The 21,125-nt window shown below is 47.5% G+C and overlaps 1 protein-coding gene across 1 annotated transcript in view; it reads right to left on the bottom strand.

Annotated features, from left to right (window-relative positions):
• The window catches only part of TRAF1 (TNF receptor associated factor 1), a 31,570-nt gene that overhangs the window by 3,613 nt on the left and 6,832 nt on the right, over positions 1 to 21,125 (bottom strand). The window contains exons 2-9 of the mRNA XM_056860144.1: positions 18,711 to 19,033; positions 18,358 to 18,592; positions 8,694 to 8,792; positions 6,737 to 6,838; positions 5,837 to 5,902; positions 4,542 to 4,949; positions 1,489 to 1,666; positions 85 to 233 (exon numbers count right to left, since the gene is read on the bottom strand). Of these exons, the coding sequence (XP_056716122.1) occupies positions 85 to 233; positions 1,489 to 1,666; positions 4,542 to 4,949; positions 5,837 to 5,902; positions 6,737 to 6,838; positions 8,694 to 8,792; positions 18,358 to 18,592; positions 18,711 to 19,033 (1,560 nt within the window). The remainder of the gene's footprint in view (positions 1 to 84; positions 234 to 1,488; positions 1,667 to 4,541; positions 4,950 to 5,836; positions 5,903 to 6,736; positions 6,839 to 8,693; positions 8,793 to 18,357; positions 18,593 to 18,710; positions 19,034 to 21,125) is intronic.

Raw genomic sequence — 21,125 nt, 5'->3', positions numbered from 1 at the left:
GTTCTGACACAGCCCTGCTCATAAGGGCAGATGCAACAGCCGCGATGTTTGGAAATAATGCAGAGAGAAGATCAACCCCTTTACCTTGTATGTGAAGGGCCACTCAAGGAGCACATCGTATTCCCCTCTAAGGAGCACCAGGAAAAGAGACATGTGAGTTCCTTTCCCCCTCCCCTCGCCATTCAGATACAGCCTCATGCAGAGTTTGTAGCCGTATCGCGCCGTGTAGAATGCTAAGAATGAAAACACAGATGGTCGAAATTCAGGCTTTTCATACAAACTTGGACATTTACCAATCCAGATGGTATCGCAATTAATTCACTGTGATTCATGAAGTTTATTTATTGACTTCACTTATATTCTGCCTTTCTCTCCAATAGGGACCCAAAGCAGCTTACACAGGCCCCCTCCATTTTATCCCCACAACAGCCCTATGAGGTAGGTCAGGCTAAGAGAGTGTGACTGGCCCAAGGTCACCCAACAAGGTTTCAGGGCAGAGTGAAAATTCAAATCTGGGTCTCCTAGATCCTAGTCCGACACTCTAACCACTACACAACAAAACCCTTTATCACCTGTGGAGAATAGTCATTGATATCAGAAGAACTGCCCTATAGGACGAGACAAAAGATCCCGCTGGTCCAGCATCCTACAGTGGGCAGCCAGATGCTTCTGAGAAGCCCACAAGCAGGGGAATAGATCTCCTATGCTGCTTGGCCCCATCAATCTGGTGTTCAGAGATACTCTGCCTCTGCATATGGAGGTTCCATCCTGCATTTTGTGGTTAACAGCTGCTGACAGACATGCATACCAGGAATGTATTTATAAGGAGAGCAAAGCTGGATCAGGCCACTGAGACCAGTATCCTGTTTCTCACAGAGGCCCACTGGGTGACTTAACTGCCCATAGGCTCTGCAATGGCGTATACAACCGAGGAGCTCCATCTTTGCACTTATGCACTTTTATTCTGATTTTAGCGATTTGTTGTTTTCAGGGCTGGGTTTTATTGGTATACAGTGTTTAAATGTATTTTCATGGCAAGCTGCTCTGAGCTCGGCTTTGCTGCTGCTCTGAGCCCGGCTTTGCTGGGGAGAGTGAGATAGAAGAGTGATGAATAAAATCAATCAATCAAAGATAAAGCCCAGCTGCAGGACAAAGAAGGCAACAGTACTCCCCTCTGTCCTCTGTTTCCCTGCAACTGGCACAAACCCTTTGAGAAACACGGGCTGCTTCTGATGAATTCTGGTTTCACCACCTTACCCCTACCTCTTATTACATTTTTATCTTGCCCTTCTTCAAGCAGACTGGGGTTGCATATACGTTTATTTTCTCCTCACATCAACCTTGCCCTGTGAGGGCAGCCTAAGAGGGTGGGGCTGGCCTAGGCTTGCTCAGCAATTTTCACACGAGTGGGATTTGAATCCAGCTCTCCCCAGTCCCACACTCTAACCAGTACAAGAATACCGGTGCTCCCTTCAGACATCTACCTACCAGGAGACTGCAAACTGCACACTTTCCTGCTCACTGCTTCATAGCACTTCTGGTGAACATCTGTGATCTTCCACAGAAAAACGCCATCATACGAAGCTTCTGCCGAGAGAAAGAGTTTCTGTTGGAGCCTGCCCAGAGCCACCTCTTTCTGCGCCAGGCATCGCTGCAGATGAGCAATCTTGGGAGAGAGAAAGGGAACAATTTCATTGTGCTTTTTGGTGGCAAACATGCCTGATGATGGCATGCAAACCCTCAGTAAAGACCACATAAAACCAGAACCCCATGGCCCCTTAAAGACTGACCACACCAATTCCAGCATAAGTCAGAGCAGAGCTCACTTCATCACATGCATCGGAGTGTATATCGGACTGGCGTGTGCATCTGAAGAAGCGAGCCGAGACTGATGCTGTAATGAATTCCGATTGTGTTTAAGACGCCACAAGAATCCTCCTTTATTTTGCTGCTACAGACTTGCATAGCTTCCCATCTGGAACTATCAGCAGAGATGAGAGACAGTGAACAAGAACGGTGGGAAAAGTAGGCTCCGGGTTTCTGAAATCCTAGTTCCCTATGCCATAAAAAGGACCACCCCAAACCCTCTCCAGTTTGTGAGAGGTCAGCAAAGCCTACATTGTTTCATATGCCACCCATATATTGGGGGGGGGGGTCACATCTTGCTTTGGAGAGTTGGGTTAGATAGAATCACAGAGCAGCTGGAAGTCATGACAATGCCCTTACAGACATAGACATCAGGCCACCATGGTCCTCCCTCCTCATTACCAAGCCATGTCTTGACAGAAAAGCAAAGCATAGCTTGACACAAAAAGAAGAGGAGGAGGAAGAAGAGGAACAAGAGGAAGAAGAAAGGGAGGAGGAGGAGGAGGAGTTGGCTTTTATATGCTGACTTTCTCTACCACTTAAGGAAGAATCAAACCGGCGTACAATCTCCTTCCTTTCCCCACACAACAGACACCCTGTGAGGTAGGTGGGGCTGAGAGAGCTCTGAGAGAGCTGTGACTAGGCCAAGGTCACCCAGCTGGCTTCATGGGTAGGAATGGGGAAACCAACCCGGTTCACCAGATTAGCGTCTGCCACTCATCTGGAAGAGTGGGGAATTGAACCCAGTTCTCCACTGCTCACGTGGAGGAGAGGGAAACGGGCACCTTGTAGATGTGTAGGAGTAGAGAAACAAATCCAGTTCACCAGATTAGTGTCCACCGCTCATGTGGAGTAGTAGAAGAAGAAGAAGAAGAAGAAGAAGAAGAAGAAGAAGAAGAAGAAGAAGAAGAAGAAGAGGGAGGAGGAGGAGGAGGAGGAGGAGGAGGAGGAGGAGGAGGAGGAGGAGGAGTTGGTTTTCATATGCCGACTTTCTCTACCACTTAAGGGAGAATCAAACCGGCTGACAATCACCTTCCCTTCCCCTTCCCACAACAGACACCCTGTGAGTTGGGCAGGGCTGAGAGAGAATGACTTGCCCAAGGTCACCCAGCTGGCTTCGTGTGTAGAAGTGGGGAAACCAATCTAGTTCTCCAGATTAGCCTCCACCACTCGTGGAGGAGAGGGGAATCAAACCCGGTTCTCCAGATCAGACTCCACCACTCCAAACCACCGTTCTTAACCACTACACCCCTACATCAGTAGAGGGGAACTCCTGGAGTTCAAAGCACCCACTGACTGAGGACTGAGGACGCTGCCTGCTAGATTTACCTTGCGTGATTTACCTTTCTGGGCTTCTCCCCTACCTATCTGCCTCCACTGCAGATTGGTAATTTTGCCGAGACTCTGCCCTTGGAACAGCAATCGCATCCAATGCGTGGATGTTGATGCAGTACTTGCCCTCCAAAATGACTGTCCACTGCATCTCTGCATGAGTCACTATTCTGGTTTGACTCATGCAGAAAAAATGCCTCAAGGCAGGGAATCCATGTTCTTACACAGTAACTGTGTGTGTGTGGGGGGGGGGGTTCCCCTTCAAATTTCAATTCAGAAAATTTCTGATTGCCTCATACTGGAAAAAAGCTAAGATGCCTTCTATTGGGCAGTGGTATGAGAAGGTGTGGAACCTTTTAATTTTAGATATCTTCACAACTCAAAGTAGCAAATAACTTATCTTACTCTACGAACTGTTTAAATAGATGGCTGCCTTTTCTAGACTTTGTGGAGAAGGGGGCATCACGAAATAAGCGATGCCCACAAAACTATCATATGATTTGCATGTATTAATTTCTGCTAAGGGAATACAACAAATGGTATGCTTTCTGTAAAAAGCACCGATGTATAATAGATCAAGTACTGGAACATATTTCGACTGTACAAGGGTGTTTCACCTACTGCTGTTGTATTTTTATTTTGTTGTTGTTGTTATTAACTAAACTTAAATAGTTATTTTTTAAAAAAGCTTTCCTCAGCTATCTGAAGATGAGGAAAAGCTAATGTGCTGTGGGTAGCAGTGGTATGCCAGGATAGAATCATAAAGTTGGAAGGGACCACCAGAGTCATCTAGTCCAACCCCCTGCACAATGCAGGAAATTCACAACTACCTCCCCACCACACACACACACACACAGTGACCCCCTACTCCATGCCCAGAAGATGGCCAAGGTGCCCTCCCTCTCATCATCTGCCTAAGGTCATAGAATCAGCGTTGATGACAGATGGCCATCAAGCCTCTGATTAAAAACCTCTAGGGAAGGAGCGCCTACCACCTCCCGAGGAAGCCTGTTCCACTGAGGAACCGCTCTGTTAGAAAATTCTTCCTAATGTCTAGACGGAAACTCTTTTGATTTAATTTCAACCCGTTGGTTCTGGTCTGACCTTCTGGGGCAATAGAAAACAACTTGGCACCATCCTCTACGTGACAGCCCTTCAAGTACTTGAAGATGGTTATCATATCCCCTCCCAGTCTTCCCCTCTTCAGGGGGCTTTCGTGGGCCTGCTCTTCGGGATTCTTCTGGGCAGCAATGCCAGGGATCAAACCCTGAGACCTTTGGAATACAAAGCCGATGCTCAAGCCCTGAGCTAAGGCCGCTCTCCAGGCGTTTGCTCACATTTACCTTCAGTTCCAAGCCGCGGATAGTATCCTGGTCAAGGCCCCTTTGACCCCGGAAGGCCGCAATCTTCTGCCGCGAGGCGTCCATCTCCTTGCTCAGCACAGACACAATGTTTTCGAACACCCGCAGCTTGCTGTCCAGCAAAGGCACCACCTTGCCCCTCAGCAGCGCTTGCCAGCTGGATTCTCCCTCGTACAGAGGCAGTCCGGGGAAAGAGTCCATGTCCAAAGCGGGCGGGAGCTGCAAGCTTGTGAAGAGCCCGTTCAGGGCCCTGGCAGCCTTTAAGCAGGAGTCGGCCCCACCGACTGCAGGGGGCAGATTCCCCTTCAGTTGCTTTGCCTGATGAAGCAGCAGAACTAAGTGCGTCCCCATGGAGCTCTTCTCGTGCTCCTGTCTTTCTTGTCCGTTTCCCTGTTAGGGAGATGCGGGACATTCATCAGTCAGGGGCTGGCATGGGCTGGGCACAAACTGTGGTCTAACAGAAGGGCCCAGTCCTGACTGGAGATGCTGGGTCAATCTCCCCTTTCCCAACAGATGCAGTGGAGGAAGCAGAGCTGCAAGGAAACCTGGCTGGGCTTCCTTCTTTAGGCATCACTCCGAACTGGTACTTGCAATTTTACAGAGCCCTGCGGGGCAATCCTCCCCAGGTGGGAGGTTCTCCAGAAGGAAGAAGAAGAAGAGTTGGTTTTTATATGCTGATTTTCTCTACCTTTTAAGGAGAATCAAACCAGCTTACAATCGCCTTCCCTTCCTCTCCCCACAACAGACACCTTGTGAGGTAGGTGAGAACTGAGAGAGTTCGGAGAGAACTGTGACTAGCCCAGGGTCGCCCAGCAGTGCAAGATTGCTGTGGGAGGGTGACCTGCAACAATCAGTCTTTGAGGGTCGTGGCTCAGTGGTAGAGCATCTGTTTGGCATGCAGAAGGTCCCAGGTTCAATCCCCGGCATCTCCAGTTAAAGGGACTAGGCATGTAGGTGATGTGAAAGACATCTGCCTGAGACCCCGGAGAGCCGCTGTCGGTCTGAGTAGACAGTACTGACTTTGATGGACCAAGGGTCTGATTCAGTAGAAGGCAACTTCATGTGTTCACTCTTTAAAGGGGTTTGGCCATCCTTTCGTAGAGCTCTATGACTTTCGGGGGGGGGATGGCTTTAGGTGGGGGTATCGTTGACATTAACCCTCCCTCACCTCATTAAAAGGCACAGACTTGGCAATGATATTAGGAATGTATGGAATCTGATTGTTTCTTTTCCCCGGTACACGCATTCACCGAAGTCTGGTCAGCCATCATACTCACCTTGAAAGAGCAGCCGATCCTGGAAAATCGACAGCTGTCCTTGTCAGTGGAAACCGCTGAAAGAATCTGTTTATGAGAGCATCAGCAAAAGAATGGAAACATGTCCAAGTATAAGACAATCCAGTGGGCCAGACCCTTTAAACAGCACACAGTTGTGACAGTAACATGGTTTCCTCCAGCTCAAGCTTGTGTTAAATGGCCAAACTTGTGGCGCTTTCACACGTGCTGAACAATGCACTTTCAATGCACTTTGCAGCTGGATATTACTGTGCGAAACCCCAAAATCCAGTTGCAAATGATCATTAAAGCGCATTGAAAGTGGATTGAAAGTGCATTATTCAGCATGTGTGAAAGAGCCCTTGGTGTCTCTTTACATAAGAGCCCAGCTGGATCAGACCACAGGTCTATGTAGCCCAGCATCATCTTTCCCACAATGGCCAGCCAGATGTTCCCAAAGTGGTCCCAGTCTCTTTTTACTATTTGGCCCCTAGAGGTAGACTGCCCCATCTAGCCATCTTGGCAGGCCTGTCTCCCACAAATCTGTCTAATCCATGGGGGAGTAAGCCACCTTGAGCTCGGCAGCCACTGCCAAACACGTCGCAGCAGTGAATTAGGATACAAGAACACCTAAAGAACCCCCACAAGGGCATCCATCTAGTCCAGCATTCTGTTTCCCACAGTGGATGGCTAAATGCTTCCAGGAAGCCAGTTAGCAGAACCTGAAGGCAACTCCTCTCCCCTGCTCTTCTCCCCCCATTTCTGAGGGCATCCTCCTCCACATGCCAACAAACTCACTTCTTTCTTTCCCACCCCTCTGGGAAAAAAAGAAATAACTCATCAAACTTGGTGCTTGGGATCAGAGACCTTCTGGTTACAACTGGAAGGCAGGGCGGTACTCACACATTCATGCTGCAAATGTTCTGCAAGCTTCTTTCGCATCAATGCCTGTCCGCACCCAGCGTGGCATGGGATCAGGGCATCTTCACATGTGCTCTGATGGCCCTGGAAGTCAAAGGTTTTGAGAAGAATAAAAGATGCTCGTCTAAGCCCAGCTGCTCCCTGCATTGTGCCCGCATTTTCTGAGACCTGTTTTATCTCGAATTTGAAAACGCAGGAGAAACACGGGGAAACGCAGGGGGAGAGCGGGGCGACCTCTGACGGTCGGAAACAGTATGCATAATCAAAACAAAGACTGAAGTCATCGGAGGGGTGACGGCAAATAAAAGAGCCATGCATAAAAGACCAGAATCTCAGGCTTGATCATAGAATCTGGTAAAAATCTGAGGCTTTATAGAGCCAGGTGGAGCCCTATTGGATGAATTGTGTTACCTGACAATAGCAGACTGCAGTGCTGCTTTCTAGCCAGTTGCATTGGTGGCGCCTAGGCACAACAGGGAAAAACCTAAGAGCTCCCTCTTGCGGTAACCCCCCCCCCCCACACACACACACACAATAGTAGACTGGCCCAGATAGTAAAGTGCCAGGATCTGGTTGCGGAGTCATTTGTTTGAGCTTCCTGGCACTATTCTAAGAGGCCCTTTGAACTCAAAGCATATGTTTACAAGCCTCCGGCAAGTTGTGGCCTTAGTAACTGGAAAGCGAGCAACCAGTCATGTTCCATCTGTACTACCATCTGTCTTACTGTATTTGCTGGCAGCCATAGTCCTTTAGGGCAGAATGCCGCTTGCACTACTGAGTGTGAGCAATTCTGCAGCGCTGGTTAAAGTTATACACATATTGCCTTCGGGCAGGAGCCAGGCCGCTGTTTTCGAATAGACAAAATCCAAACGAGAAAGAAAAATAGGTTTACGCCAAGCATGGTGCCGGCAAACCCAAAAAGGAAAAAAAAATGCAAGATGACAGGCGACAACTTTATTGTCATGTAAACTTTGCATCTCCACCCCCTTTTTAAAATTTTCTAATAGACACCAGAGGCGCTAAATCCAAAAGATAAGCTGGAATAAGATGCGTGTTTTGTTGTTCAGTTGTGCTATTTTGCCCTGGATCTTCCAAACAGCTTAAAACAGCCCCATGGCGCAGAGTGGTAAGCTGCAGTACTGCAGTCCAAGCTCTGCTGACAACCTGAGTTCGATCCCAACGGAAGTTGGGTTCAGGTAGCCAGCTCAAGGTTGACTCAGCCTCCCATCCTTCCGAGGTCGGTCAAATGAGTACCCAGCTTGCTGGGTGTAAAGGGGAGATGACTGGGGAAGGCACTGGCAAACCACCCGGTAAACCAAGTCTGCCTAGTAAACGTCGGGATGTGACGTCACCCCATGGGTCAGTAATGACCCGGTGCTTGCACAGGAGACCTTTACCTTTTTTGTTGTTCAATTGTGCTATTTTGCCCTGGATCTTCCAGACAGCTTAAAAGAAATAGTGAAGCACACAATGTTGCAGTTTCTTTGTGCCTTCCTCAAAGCATAAGGCCACCCACTTCTGTGGTGTAAGGCTGGTACACCTCTCCGTCCATTCCCCTCCCCTATCCAATTAGCCCATGGCAACAAGCAAAAAAACCCACACAAACCAGTGGTTTTTAGATCAAATCAAGCCTGAACTGTCCCTGGAAGCTAAAATGACTAAACTGAGGCTATCGTACTTTGTTGACGTTATGAGAAGACAGGAATCACAGGAAAAGACAATAATGCTAAGAAAAGATGAGGGCAGCAGGAAAAGAGGAAGACCCAAAATGAGATGGAGTGACTCTATCAAGGAAGCCACGGCCCTCACTTTGCAAGACCTGAGCAAGGCTGTTAAACTATAGGACGTTTTGGAAGACATTGATTTAGAGGGGCGCCATGAGTCGGAAGCGACTTGACAGCACTTAACACACATACAAACAACAAGTCTTCACTCTTACTTCCAAAGCCTTCATGATGCCAGTCCACGCACATCCAGGGATCGCACAACGCACACTTAGCTCCGAAATCTCCTTGTTAACGGCAGCATCACTAAAAGCCTGGAAGCAAAGAAGACAGGCAAAGAGACATTTTTAGATTTCTCTCTCTCATTTTCTCTCCTGCTGGCGCTATGATTTCCAGTGTCTGGACAGTGTGCTGCATGCTGCATTTTAGTGACCTGTGTAATTCAGACAGCTTATAAAAGGATGGTGATCCAATGGGGAATTAGACTAGCAACCACCACTACTAGCCACGACAAACGGAACCTCCGTGTTCAGAAGCAGTCTTTCTTTGCGTATTGGGAGGAAGAACAGGATCGCCTTCCTGTCTTGCTTGTGAGTTTCCCAAAGGTATTGGCTGACCGCTATTGGAAACCGAGAGCTGGACTAGCTGGATCCTTGGTATGATTCAGCAAGACAGTTCTTTTATTCTAAGTGTTTAGACAAATAGAACGTTTTAAAGCAAAACGTGCTCTGTCAAAATGGGCTCTTCCCCCATGGTGTGAGTATTCTGGGTCTGCAATTTTGCACAGCTGACTTCATGCCTTCTAGCCGATTAGAGGGTCAGTTACAACTTTTTCTCTTCCCAAATGTTTCAGGTAAGCTACATGTGGGGGTTTTTTTTAAAAAATTATTCACTACATATTTATAATTTATATGACTATCCTTTGCTTCATTTTAAAGAAAACATTTTAATAGGGTTGCAAAAGTGCTCCAGTAACTGAGGGACATTATGGACACTAGCCAATCAGCACCATCAATAACCAGTTTTTTGTTTGCTTGGTGTAAACTTACAGAAATGGCTTGTTCAAAGCTTGACTCTGAAGATGAAAATGTACATTTGCCCTGAACAAGGCAGGCGCACTTCCAAAGTGGGCCCAATGGCCTACAGATGTTATGTCTGCCTTCCCTTTTATTTATTTCTCTTATCCAAAATAGCCTCTAAAAACAAGTTTTTAACAGGCAACGTTAATGAGTTCCCGCAAAGCAAAACTCATCTGTTCTCAGCATCTACGGCTGGATTCCTCCCACACCCACGCAACCCAATTTAATACACAATGTGGCCTGTTTATAATGACCTGAATTGACTGCTGGATGTTTTTACATATATGCAGCCTTCGAGCCAAAGAGCCACTTGGTTTTAGTGAGTGTTTGATGTCATAAACTGTCCTGGAAAGGTATGGAGATTATCCATTGCCTAGAAACAGAAGTGAAAATACATGTTGACTGCAGTCAGTTCAACGGAGGGGGAGACACACCGTCCAGCTTGAACACTTCTATCTTTGTCTGGAGGTTGTAAAGTAAAGCGCTTGCTGTTCATTTTCCAGTTGGCCATAATCCTGTTTATATTTTTATAAGAAGATGACAGCAAATGTACACCTAAGCCCAACGGACGGCTCAGCTTCAGGGCAGGGCTTTCCACCATCCATGTCCTCTACTCTGACTAATTATATTTCGGTAATTCTAGACACAAACATGTCTAACAGAAAGCGCAGTCTGGCTCCCCGAGTCCCAAAACTGCCTGGATGAACAAAACCAATGTGTCTTCTCGCGTACGAACCTGTCTACCAAACAGGGCCAACAGAGTCCCTGCTCTCTGTGCCCCCATATTCAGAACGAGAGTGGTGACCTCCTTGGGGAGGGAGACTGCGGCTCAGTGACAGAGCATCAGCTTTCCATGCAGAAGGTCTCAGGCTCAATCCTAGGCATCTCCAGTTAAATGCATCAGGTAGCAGACGATGCAGAAGACCTCTGTCTGAGACCCTGCCAGTCTTATGACAATACTGCCAGTCTTAAGACAACACTGACCTTGAAAGACCAATGGTCCGATTCAGTATAAGGCAGCTTCATGTGGTGATGTGACCAGAGACAGGGACCTTTGTATGGTGGCATCTCGCTTAAGGGTGCCCAGTATTTTAAGTTTTAGATGCCAGGAGAAACCCTTTTTGTTTGACCAGCATTTTGTTGATCCTATGGTGACACTGTGTTGTTTTTGTTCTCTGTTTTTAGTGTTTGATTCGTTTTACTGTCAACTGCTGAATTTCTTTTACCAGATACCCTTTAATGCTGTTAAAGGTAAAGGTCCCCTGTGCAAGCACCGGGTCATTCCTGACCCATGGGGTGATGTCACATCCCGACGTTTACCAGGCAGACTTTGTTTACAGGGTGGTTTGCCAGTGCCTTCCCCAGTCATCTTCCCTTTACCCCCAGCAAGCTGGGTACTCATTTTACCGACTTCGGAAGGGTGAAAGGCTGAGTCAACCTTGAGCCGGCTACCTGAAACCGACTTCCATCGGGATCGAACTCAGGTCGTGAGCAGAGCTTTTGACTGCAGTACTGCAGCTTACAATGCTGTTAGACTACTTTATTTGATTGTTGGTGCAAGTGGTTTTGTGCTGTTTTTCAATTTTAATGTGTGAACTTTGATTTTCTTGCATGTGCAATTTAAATTTCCTTTCCCTAGATTTAACAGTTATTGGCTATTCATCTACCATTTCACACTTTTAAATTAAAAATTTAATTTAATTTTTCCTTGACACTATAAAGAGAAAAATTGCTATATCTCTCACACAATTGAACCATCTACTTGACAGCAGATAATGCAGTATCCGCTTCTCAGAAAGTGTCTTCAGTTGTTTTAGCAATTTAAATTTTGTTATGATTCTTTCATGTACACAGCTTTAGTCATTTAGGGGTGAGGAGGAAGAAGCAGCCAATAAACACTGTAGGCAAATAATGAAAATTCTTGGCAAGGAAAAGGCTACGTTAGAATCTTTCTCCCTCCTGAACATAGGGAGCTTTTGACGTTGGGTAAAGGATGCTTCTGAAATGCTCCTCAACCCAAAATTCTCCCCAGATTTTAGAGTTCAGAACGGCCAGGCTTTCAAAGTGGATCTGATGCATTAGGAATACTCCACTGTTTCATTTTTATTTCCAAATGTTGTACAGGGTACGGCACATGTGCTGTTGAGTATATTTTCCCATTCCTTCAGCTGCATCTCCCCCTTTTATGTTACCTATGAGCACATTGATAAAACACCGCAAGAGAATAGTATGGTTGCATGGAGAGCTGAATCCAGATTTTTTGTGTGTGGCATTTTTTCAATGTGCAGGAGTGTAAGTGTGTAGCATTAAACCACCACTAAAACAAAATGAAACACAAAAATTGTTTTGCTATTGCCCTTTCATTCATATCCAGATATAATTTTTTAAGCAATGTTTTATCAATGTGGGAAGAGAAAGGATGCAAATCAAAAGTACTGAAAGGTGCAGTAAATTGTTTGACCTAATTTTGGAATTTCTTTTTAAAAATTCCTTTAGTGAAACCAACATTAAAGAGGAGTGGAAAGTAGTACAGAGCAAAATTTCAGGACAATAAAGGCACAGAAAGGAAGAAATCTGTTCATTTCTGTTTCAAAAAGCAAATCAGTCATGACATTCCCCATCTGCGTTTTGAAGTGGTGCATTCCAAGGAGGACTATAACACACATTTTTTGAATGTGTAAATCAGTCCTCTATGAGTGCTGTGGCGAAAAGGTCTTTATTTTATGTGCTTGGACACTCCTTGTCCCTTCCACTCAAAATTGGAAATACTGTTTAGAGCAATATTAATAAAATACAGCAAATATATTTATGACAAATATTCCCATTATCCTAGATTCTTGATTGGCATTTTGTGCATACATGCAGAAACTGAGAATCCTCTAGAAAGGATGAATAAACCTGGGCATTCCAACAGAGGAAAATGTAATGCCACGTGATTAGAAGGCCAAACATACCTTTTCTACTGATAATAAAGTTTCTTCATCTATGCTGTCAGGATCATCTTCCTTACAACCCTGACAAACTGGGTTTTTATGGTTTCTGGGTGAGAAGAAGGAAGGAAAACAAATACCTTTTCATTTGCAACATCCAATGAACAAATTTGCAGACAGTGACCTCAGTCGAACAAAACCTTAAGGCAGGCATAAGTAGCTAAAGACGCATGGGACAGATCCAACTCAAAGGATTTCTGACTAATCCCCAGCATGGCTCCTGTTTGCAAAAACTCTCCCCACATACAATCAGCACTGTAGATCTCAGTCCCTTTCTCACATGAACACGCTGGCCCTGCTTAGCTTCTGGGATCTGATGAGATCAGGCTAGCCTGAGACAATTGTTGGGCAAAGTTATATATTCCATCCGGCCCCATTTACCAGGGACAGTCTCTGTTTTCAAGGTCCAGTCCCTGCAATCATGGTCGTGCTTTTTGCCACTGAGGGATGCCTTATTTTCAGTTGTACTGAAAGTTGGTCAGTTGCCATTCTTCAGGTTTCAGGCCCCTAGCTGAGAGACTGTTTAGTTAGTGGTTAAGGAAGCGATTCCTACAGCATGTCTGCCAGTTGTTTCCTGATGCACACTTCCAGATTTTCCTCCCCCCCACCCACCACCACACACATCGGAATAGAAGGCACTTTAGGAGAGCCCAGGCAGACTCATAGAATCATAGGGGCCATACAGGCCATCTAGTCCACCCCCCTGCTTAATGCAGGATCAGCCTACAGCATTCCTGACAAGTGTTTGTCCAGCCTCTGCTTAAAGACTGCCAGTGAGGGGGAGCTCACCACCTCCCTAGGTAGCTGATTCCACTGTCGAACAACTCTTACTGTAAAAAAATTTTCCTACTATCCAGCCAGTACCTTTCCGCCCACAATTTAAACCCATTATTGTGAGTCCTATCCTCTGCTACCAACAGGAACAGCTCCCTGCCCTCCTCTAAGTGACAGCCCTTCGAATACTTAAAGAGAGCAATCATGTCCGTCCCCACCCCTCAACCTTCTCTTCTCCAGATCAAACATTTCCAACTCCCTCAGCCTTTCCTTGTAGGGCTTGGTCTTCAGGCCTCGGATCATCCTCATCGCTCTCCTCTGTACCCGCTCCATTTTTGAAGTGAGGCCTCCAGATCTGCACACAATACTCCAGGTGCGGCCTGACCAATGCAGTATACAGCAGAACTATGACATCTTGTGATTTGGATGTAATGCCTCTGTTGATGCACCCTAAGAAAGCATTATCTTTCTTTGTCGCTGCATCATATTGCTGGCTGCTCATATTTAACTTACGGTCCACTCGTACCCCAAGATCTTGTTCACACACACTGCTGCCTGGAAGTGTATCCCCCATCCAGTATGCATGTCCTTCCTTTCTGTTACTCACTTGTGTGTCTGCAGGGAGCGCCCATCTGGAAACAGCTGCCTCCATCATAGGAGGACACTTAGCTTGCAAACACCCAATTGGTCCCAGCCTGCACGACAGCCGTTTTACAGTGTTGCCTACTAGAGTGTCAGGACATCTCTGTCACACAAATTGGGTCACCCTGAGCCAGACACTCTTTTCAGCCTACCTCATAAGGCTGTTGTGAGGATCCAATGGAAGAGAACCATGCATGCCACCCTAAGCTCATTAAAGGAAGGACGGGTTTTTAATGCAATGGAAAGACAGCCTCCTATCCAAGCACACAGTATACATATCAGCATTTCCTAAACGTTTGATTCTTGATGTACTTTTTTCTGGATTAAAACCTCTCTGTCTCTCTTATATATTGAGCAGGCAAGGCCGGCACCTACTTGACAACTGTAGGGTCGCCCAGCTAACAGTGCCAGGCAATACCCTGCCTCACCCTTTGCATAGACCGACAACTCAGAGGTGACTGGTTGCCAGGTCCCTCTTCGCCACTGGCGGGAGGTTTTTGGGGTGGGGTTTGGGGAGGGGAGGGACTTCAATGCCATAGAGTCCAATTGCCAAAGCGGCCATTTTCTCCAGGTGAACTGATCTCCATCGGCTGGAGATTAGTTATAATAGCAGGAGATCTCCAGCTAGTAGCTGAGGGAGTTGCTCCTTGCAGCCCTTCTTGGGATTTTACTGTTACTGCTCACATTTGTATCTTTAACGGTGTTCACATTGCCTATTTTGTTATGTTCCTGTCTTTTGTATTATGTCTCACGTTGTTTGTAATTATTTTGTAGATGTAGGTTTGTTAGACAGCTTAGCAGTTAGAGATTGTACATTTTTAATATTAAAGAGCTGGCATTCAGTACTGTTTATTTTTGCTTCTTGGCCACAGTGCTGTAATTTTGATTGTAAATACCTGGAGGTTGGCAACCCTAGAGGTGAGGCCAAAAGTTCACCCCTGGAGCATGCACAGTTGTTCTTTAAGCAGAGTGGACAGTGCTCTCTGGGACCACCTTTACTGGTGTGTGTGTGTTAAGTGCCGTCAAGTCGCCTCCGACTCAGGGCCACCCAAATGAAAGTCCTCCAAAATGTCCTATCTTTGACAGCCTTGCTCAAATCTTGCAAATTGAAGGCTGTGGCTTCCTTTATTGAGTCTTATCCATCTCTTTTGGGTCTTCCTCTTTTCCTGCTGCCCTTAACTTTTCCTAGCATGACTGTCTTTTCCAGTGACTCTTGTCGTCTCATGACGTGACCAAAATAAGATAGCCTCAGTTTAGTCATTTTAGCTTCTAGGGTCAGTTCAGGCTTGATTTGATCTATAACCCACTGATTTGTTTTTTTGGCAGTCCAGTCTCCTCCAACACCACATTTCAAAGGAATCTATTTTCTTCCTATCAGCTTTCTTCACTGTCCAGCTTTCACACCCATACATAGTAGTAGGGAATACGATGGCATGAATTAATCTAGTCTTGGGGGCCAGTGACACATATTACACTTCAAAATCTTTTCTAGCTCCTTCATGGATGCCCTTCCCAGTCTCAATCTCCTTCTGATTTCTTGGCTGCAGTCTCCCTTTTGGTTGATAGTGGAGCCAAGGAATAGAAAGTCTTCAACAATTTCAATTTCAATTGTATGAATTAAGAAGGGTTTTTTGTCTGTCCTCTCGGCGAATGCTGTACTTTAGCGCCCTCTGATATTTTAGATTATGTTTTAAATGAAGGATTGTAGGTTATTTTTTAAAAAAATTAGATTTACTGTGCCTGTGTGTTGATTTTTAATGTTGTTACTCGCCCAGAGCCTGGCCTTGGCTGGGGAAGGTGAGTCAGAAATCTAAATAAATTAATAAATAAAAGGCCTATGGTCCGTATGAACAGCCACAACTTGGTGGCTCAGCACACAACTGGCTCAGCATGCAGCAGGCCCCAGCTTCACAAACTGCATCTCTGGTGAAAGGATCTCAGGTCACAGGTCTTGGGAAAGTCCCTTCTCTGCACAGAAAAGATGCTCCCAGATAGTACAACCCTTGTGGACACATGCTCTGGGTCAGCTGAAAGCAACTACATCTAAGTTCAGTAGCAGAGCACATCTTTTTTTAATGCAGCCATCGTAAGGGTTGCCAACCTCCTGGTACTAGCTGGAGATCTCCTGCTATTACAACTGATCTCCAGTCGATAGAGATCAGTTCACCTGGAGAAAATGGCCACGTTGGCAATTGGACCCTATGGCACTGAAGTCCCTCCCCTCTCCAAACCCCACCCTCCTCAGGCTCCGTCCCAAAAACTTCCTGCCGGTGGCAAAGAGGGACCTGGCAACCCTAAGCCATCATCCTATTTTCCTGGGAAGGGGAAAACCTTTGCCTGAAACCGTGGAGAACGGCTGCTGATCTAAGCAGGCGACACTGGCCTCTGACTTGGCGGAAGGCAGCTTTGCATGAGAAAATGCTTCGGTGAAGCGCTGCGGCTCATGCGCAGAGCACATGCTTGGCATGCTGAAGGGGCCAATCCAGTGGGGAAAAAATCCCAGGCAATGGAAGACTGTTCTCTTCCATGGAGAGCTCCTGCCATTTGGTGTAAAGAATGCTGAATGATGTAGCCCAAGGGTCTGGCTGGGAACTAGGTCAGGTATTTATTTATACTAGGGTTGCCAACCTCCAGGTGGAACCTGGATATCTGCTGGAAGTATAACTGATCTCCAGACGACATAAATTAGTTCCCTTGGGAAAATGACTGCTTTGGAGGGTGGACTGTATGGCTTTATACTCTGCCGAGGTCTCTCCCTTCCCCAAACCTGCCCTCCCCAGGCCCAACCCCCAACCCGGATTTGGCAACACTAATCAACACCCTACTTTTCTTCCTAATGGGAACCCAAATAGGGTTGCCAGGTCCCTCTTCGCCACTGGTGGGAGGTTTTTGGGGCAGAGCCTGAGGAGGGCGGGGTTTGGGGAGGGACTTCAATGCCATAGAGTCCAACTGCCCAAGCTGCCATTTTCTCCAAGTGAACTGGTCTCTATTGGCTGGGGATCAATTGTAATAGCAGGAGATCTCCAGCTAGTACCTGGTGGTTCGCAACCCTAAACCCAAAGCATCTCGCAACATTGTTCTCCCCTTCCATTTTATCCTCACAAACCACCTTGGGAGGGAGGTTAGGCTGTGTGATTGGACCACCTAGGTCCCCCAGGGAGCTTCCATGACCAAAGCTGGGATTTGCACCTGGGTCTCCCAGAAACCCCCGCGGCGCAGAGTGATAGGCTGCAGTACTGCAGTCAAAAGCTCTGCTCGATACCTGAGTTCGATCCCATCAGAAGTCGGTTTCAGGTAGCCGGCTAAACGTCGGGATGTGACGCCACCCCATGGGTCAGGAATGACCCGGTGCTTGCACAGGGGACTTTTACCTTTACCTCCCAGATCCTAGCCAAACCACTACACCAGCTTGATCGCCTGAGTTTTCTAAGGCAGCGGGATGCTCCAGGCATCCCCCTCCCAGGCTGGAGCGTGACCTGCGTCAGGGAAATCCCAAAGCATCTTTATCCCCCTGCCCTTGAGATAATGATGATGATGATGATGATGCCAATATATCGGCTGCAGGAACCGCCGTTAACCAGGCATGCAGCGGCAGACGCATGCACCACGGCGAATGAGACGGTTTGCAAATCTCGGGCAGAAATCCCTGCACCTTAAAAAATGCACGACGGGCGGAGCATCGCTGCTCCAGGGAAGGGAGGGCGGCCGCGGTGCTCCTCCCCCGCAGCCTCGCCCGCTCTCTCGGATGCCATTTATGCACGGGAGGTTTGGCCTTGGATTCGCCACTCTTGAGATGCACTTAGATGCACCTATTCTCAAAACTCAACCACAAGCCCCCAGGCAGAGTTTGGAGAACTCGGATGGGGGAAACGTGCATCGAGAGAGCGGCAAAGTCAATGCAAAGCCTTGCAGGGTGCAGAAACGGTATCTCGCTCGCCGCTGCGGCGGCTCGTGCCCCAGAGATCTCCCGGTAATAATTGGCTTCCAAACTGGCAGGGAAGGAATTTCTGCCTAGCGACAAGCCTGCTCTGCGCACTGGGTCACTGGGCTAAGAGTCAGAGTGAACGAGAAACAACGATAGGAGAAACTGGGTGAAGCGGCAACTGTCCTGAGTCGCCTTTCTGTCTGTGGCCATTTCTTCCTGGAAGGTTTCGCCTTGGAGTTGCCACTCTTTAGATGCACTTTCCCCCCATCCATATTCTCAAAACTCAACAATAAGCCGCCATGCAGAGTTTTGAGCATTCAGATGGGGAAAATGCGCATCTAGAGAGTGACCAATCCAATGCGAAACCTTCCATGAAGAAATGGCCTTTTTTAATACAATCAGCTATGCACAACTCGTTGATGTATCGCCATAACTTGAATCTGGATCAATCCCTCTCCCCCAGTATAACCGGGACTCGGAGATTTCTGCCCATGAGGGCCTCCGAGTCCAGCTGCAGATCAACTGCCTCCTGGATCACGATCTGGGGCCTCCCTCTTCCCCCGCGGAGCCCGGTTTTCCCGCAACGCAACCCGAAGCCCCCCATGCTTATGGGGTTTGGAGAATCCGGATGGGACAACGAGCGGCCAAGCCAACGCAAAGCCTTGCAGGGGGCATCAAGGGTCGCTTGCTGGCTCTGCTCGTCCCTGCATTGGCTCGGGCACGCCGGTGCACGCCCGGGCAAGGCTCGCTGGCCCACCCCCGAGCCCCCCGAGCCCGGTCACGTGAGCCGCCCCGCCTGCCCCCCCAGGGGGAGAAACTCACCGCGCCGGGCCGCGGGGTCCGCAGCGGGTCCGCAGGGCTTCCCGCAGCGCCCCCCGGCAGCGGCTGCAGAGGGCTTCGGGGTCCGGGGCGTCGGCGCGGCCGGCCATCGGCGGCAGAGCACCCCCCCCCCAAACGCAGGCGCGGCTGCCCGAGGGAAGCCCCCCTCGCCTGGGCTGCGGGTCTCTCCGGCCCGCCGCCAGTGGGTCTCTTGCATCCGCGCGGCCCTCCGCCTCTGCGACGGAGCGAGCAGGCCGGCGAGGGCCGCAGAGGCTGGCGACAGGAAACGGCAAGGCAGCCTCCCGATTCCCCTTGCAAAGACGAGGCTGGGGCGGACAAGGCGAAGGGAGAGGGGGGATGAAGCTTTGCCATCCCCTGCTGCTTTCCCGACCTGAAGCATCTCTGGGAATTGGTTCTTGTAGGTGATCCGGGCTGCGTGACCGTGGTCTTGGGATTTTCTTTCCTGACGTTTCGCCAGCAGCTGTGGCAGGCATCTTCAGAGGAGTCACACTGAAGGACAGGGTCTCATTAGCACATTATCTTGATACTTACCGGACAATGATTAGCACATCACCTTGGATACTTTTTGCAGGACAATGATTCAGCTCAAACCCAACCCCTTTCTGACTATATATTACTCTTCCTACACCCTTGACACTGAGAGACACTGTCCTTCATGAAGATAATTCACAGTGGGTAGCTGTGTTAGTCTGTTTGTAGTAGTCAAAAAGGGCAAGAGTCCAGTAGCACCTTAAAGACTCACAAAAATATTTTCTGGGAGGGGATGAGCTGTGGCTCACAAAAGCTCATACCCTACCAGAAAATATTTTTCTTAGTCTTTAAGGTGCTACTGGACTCTTGCCCTTTTTGACTACTGCAAACAGACTAACACGGCTACCCACTGTGAATTATCTTCATGAAGGACAGTGTCTCTCAGTGTCAAGGGTGTAGGAAGAGTAATCTATAGTCAGAAAGGGGTTGGGTTTGAGCTGAATCATTGTCTGGCAAAAAGTATCAAAGGTAATGTGCTAATCATTGTCCTGTAAGTATCAAGATAATGTGCTAATGAGACACTGTCCTTCAGTGTTACTCCTCTGAAGATGCCTGCCACAGTTGCTGGCGAAACGTCAGGAAAGAAAATTCCAAGACCACGGTTACACAGCCCGGATAACCTACGAGAATCAATGAACTCTGACCGTGAAAGCCTTCGACAACATCTATGGGAAACTGCAGTTTACTGGGGAAGTCTATGTGTAGGCGCATCAGTACATGTCAGTTTCCCCTATGGGGCAAATAACCAAGAATCTAGGCAAATGGGAATGTTTGTCATAAATATCCTTTCCTTTCCTTTTATCCCTTAGAAGCTCCTTGATCAATTGATCTTGAGCAGCATATATCTAGTGTTGGAGGGATATAAGGACTGAAACAAATCTTGCCACTGACAATGTAGCCTTGGGATTGTCATAAATATATTTGCTGTGTTTTATTAATATTGCTCGTCTAAACAGTATTTCCAGTTTTGAGCGGAAGGGACAAGACAATGCATGAATCAAGGGGAAAGTGGCCCACTTCTGAGAATAGGAAAGAGCAAGAGTCCAGTAGCACCTTAAAGACTCACAAAAATATTTTCTGGCAGCTCTGCTGTGGCTCACGAAAGCTCATACCCTGCCAGAAAATATTTTTGTGAGTCTTTAAGGTGCTACTGGACTCTTGCTCTTTTCTGCTACTGCAGACAGACTAACACGGCGACCCACTGGGAATTGTCTTCTGAGAATAGAGAGAGAGAGGGATTTCTTTGTGTGTGGCCACAGGCCTTCACAAAACATCGTCCGCAAAGCAATACGATATTTTAAAAAAGACATGTACAAGAAAATAAAATCTAGTAGGGTGAACATGGATACGAAGCACCAAACACAACATCATTTTGCAATGCCCAGATATAAGGGCTGGTTTAGAACACTATGTATTTGCGCACACACACATGGAAGCTTTGGGAAGTTGGCGTCCGGGAGCCATGAACCAACAAATCATGCTCTCTGTGCTTGGTACGGCCTTTCACCGGTAGAGAGCTCTGAATTACCTTCATCTTTAGGTATGTGGTTTCTAGTTACTAAGATCACAAGGCCGTCCTAGAACTTGCTTAGAGACGGCTTCGGGCAATATCTATGGCTATGCTAATTAGAGTGAAGTAGACACTTAATATGCATTGGTGCTTTTGTGTATCAATCTGCTTGTCAGCAGCCATGGGCCTGCCCCATGCAAATGCATAAATGATCCTAAGCTTCCTTTGTTTCGGGTGTGAGTAACTCTGAACATCTTATTTGTGGGTTATTTCACCCCCAGGTCTGTGTTTAGCTAAATAAAGAACTGTTGCTCTTTTTAACCTCCTCCTAGTTGTCTTCATTGGACTCTGTAAGA

Source organism: Euleptes europaea, chromosome 14 (genome assembly GCF_029931775.1).
Source record: "Euleptes europaea isolate rEulEur1 chromosome 14, rEulEur1.hap1, whole genome shotgun sequence".
NCBI classification, from domain to species: Eukaryota; Metazoa; Chordata; class Lepidosauria; order Squamata; family Sphaerodactylidae; genus Euleptes; species Euleptes europaea.
This window is presented reverse-complemented; position numbering and strand designations above follow the sequence as displayed.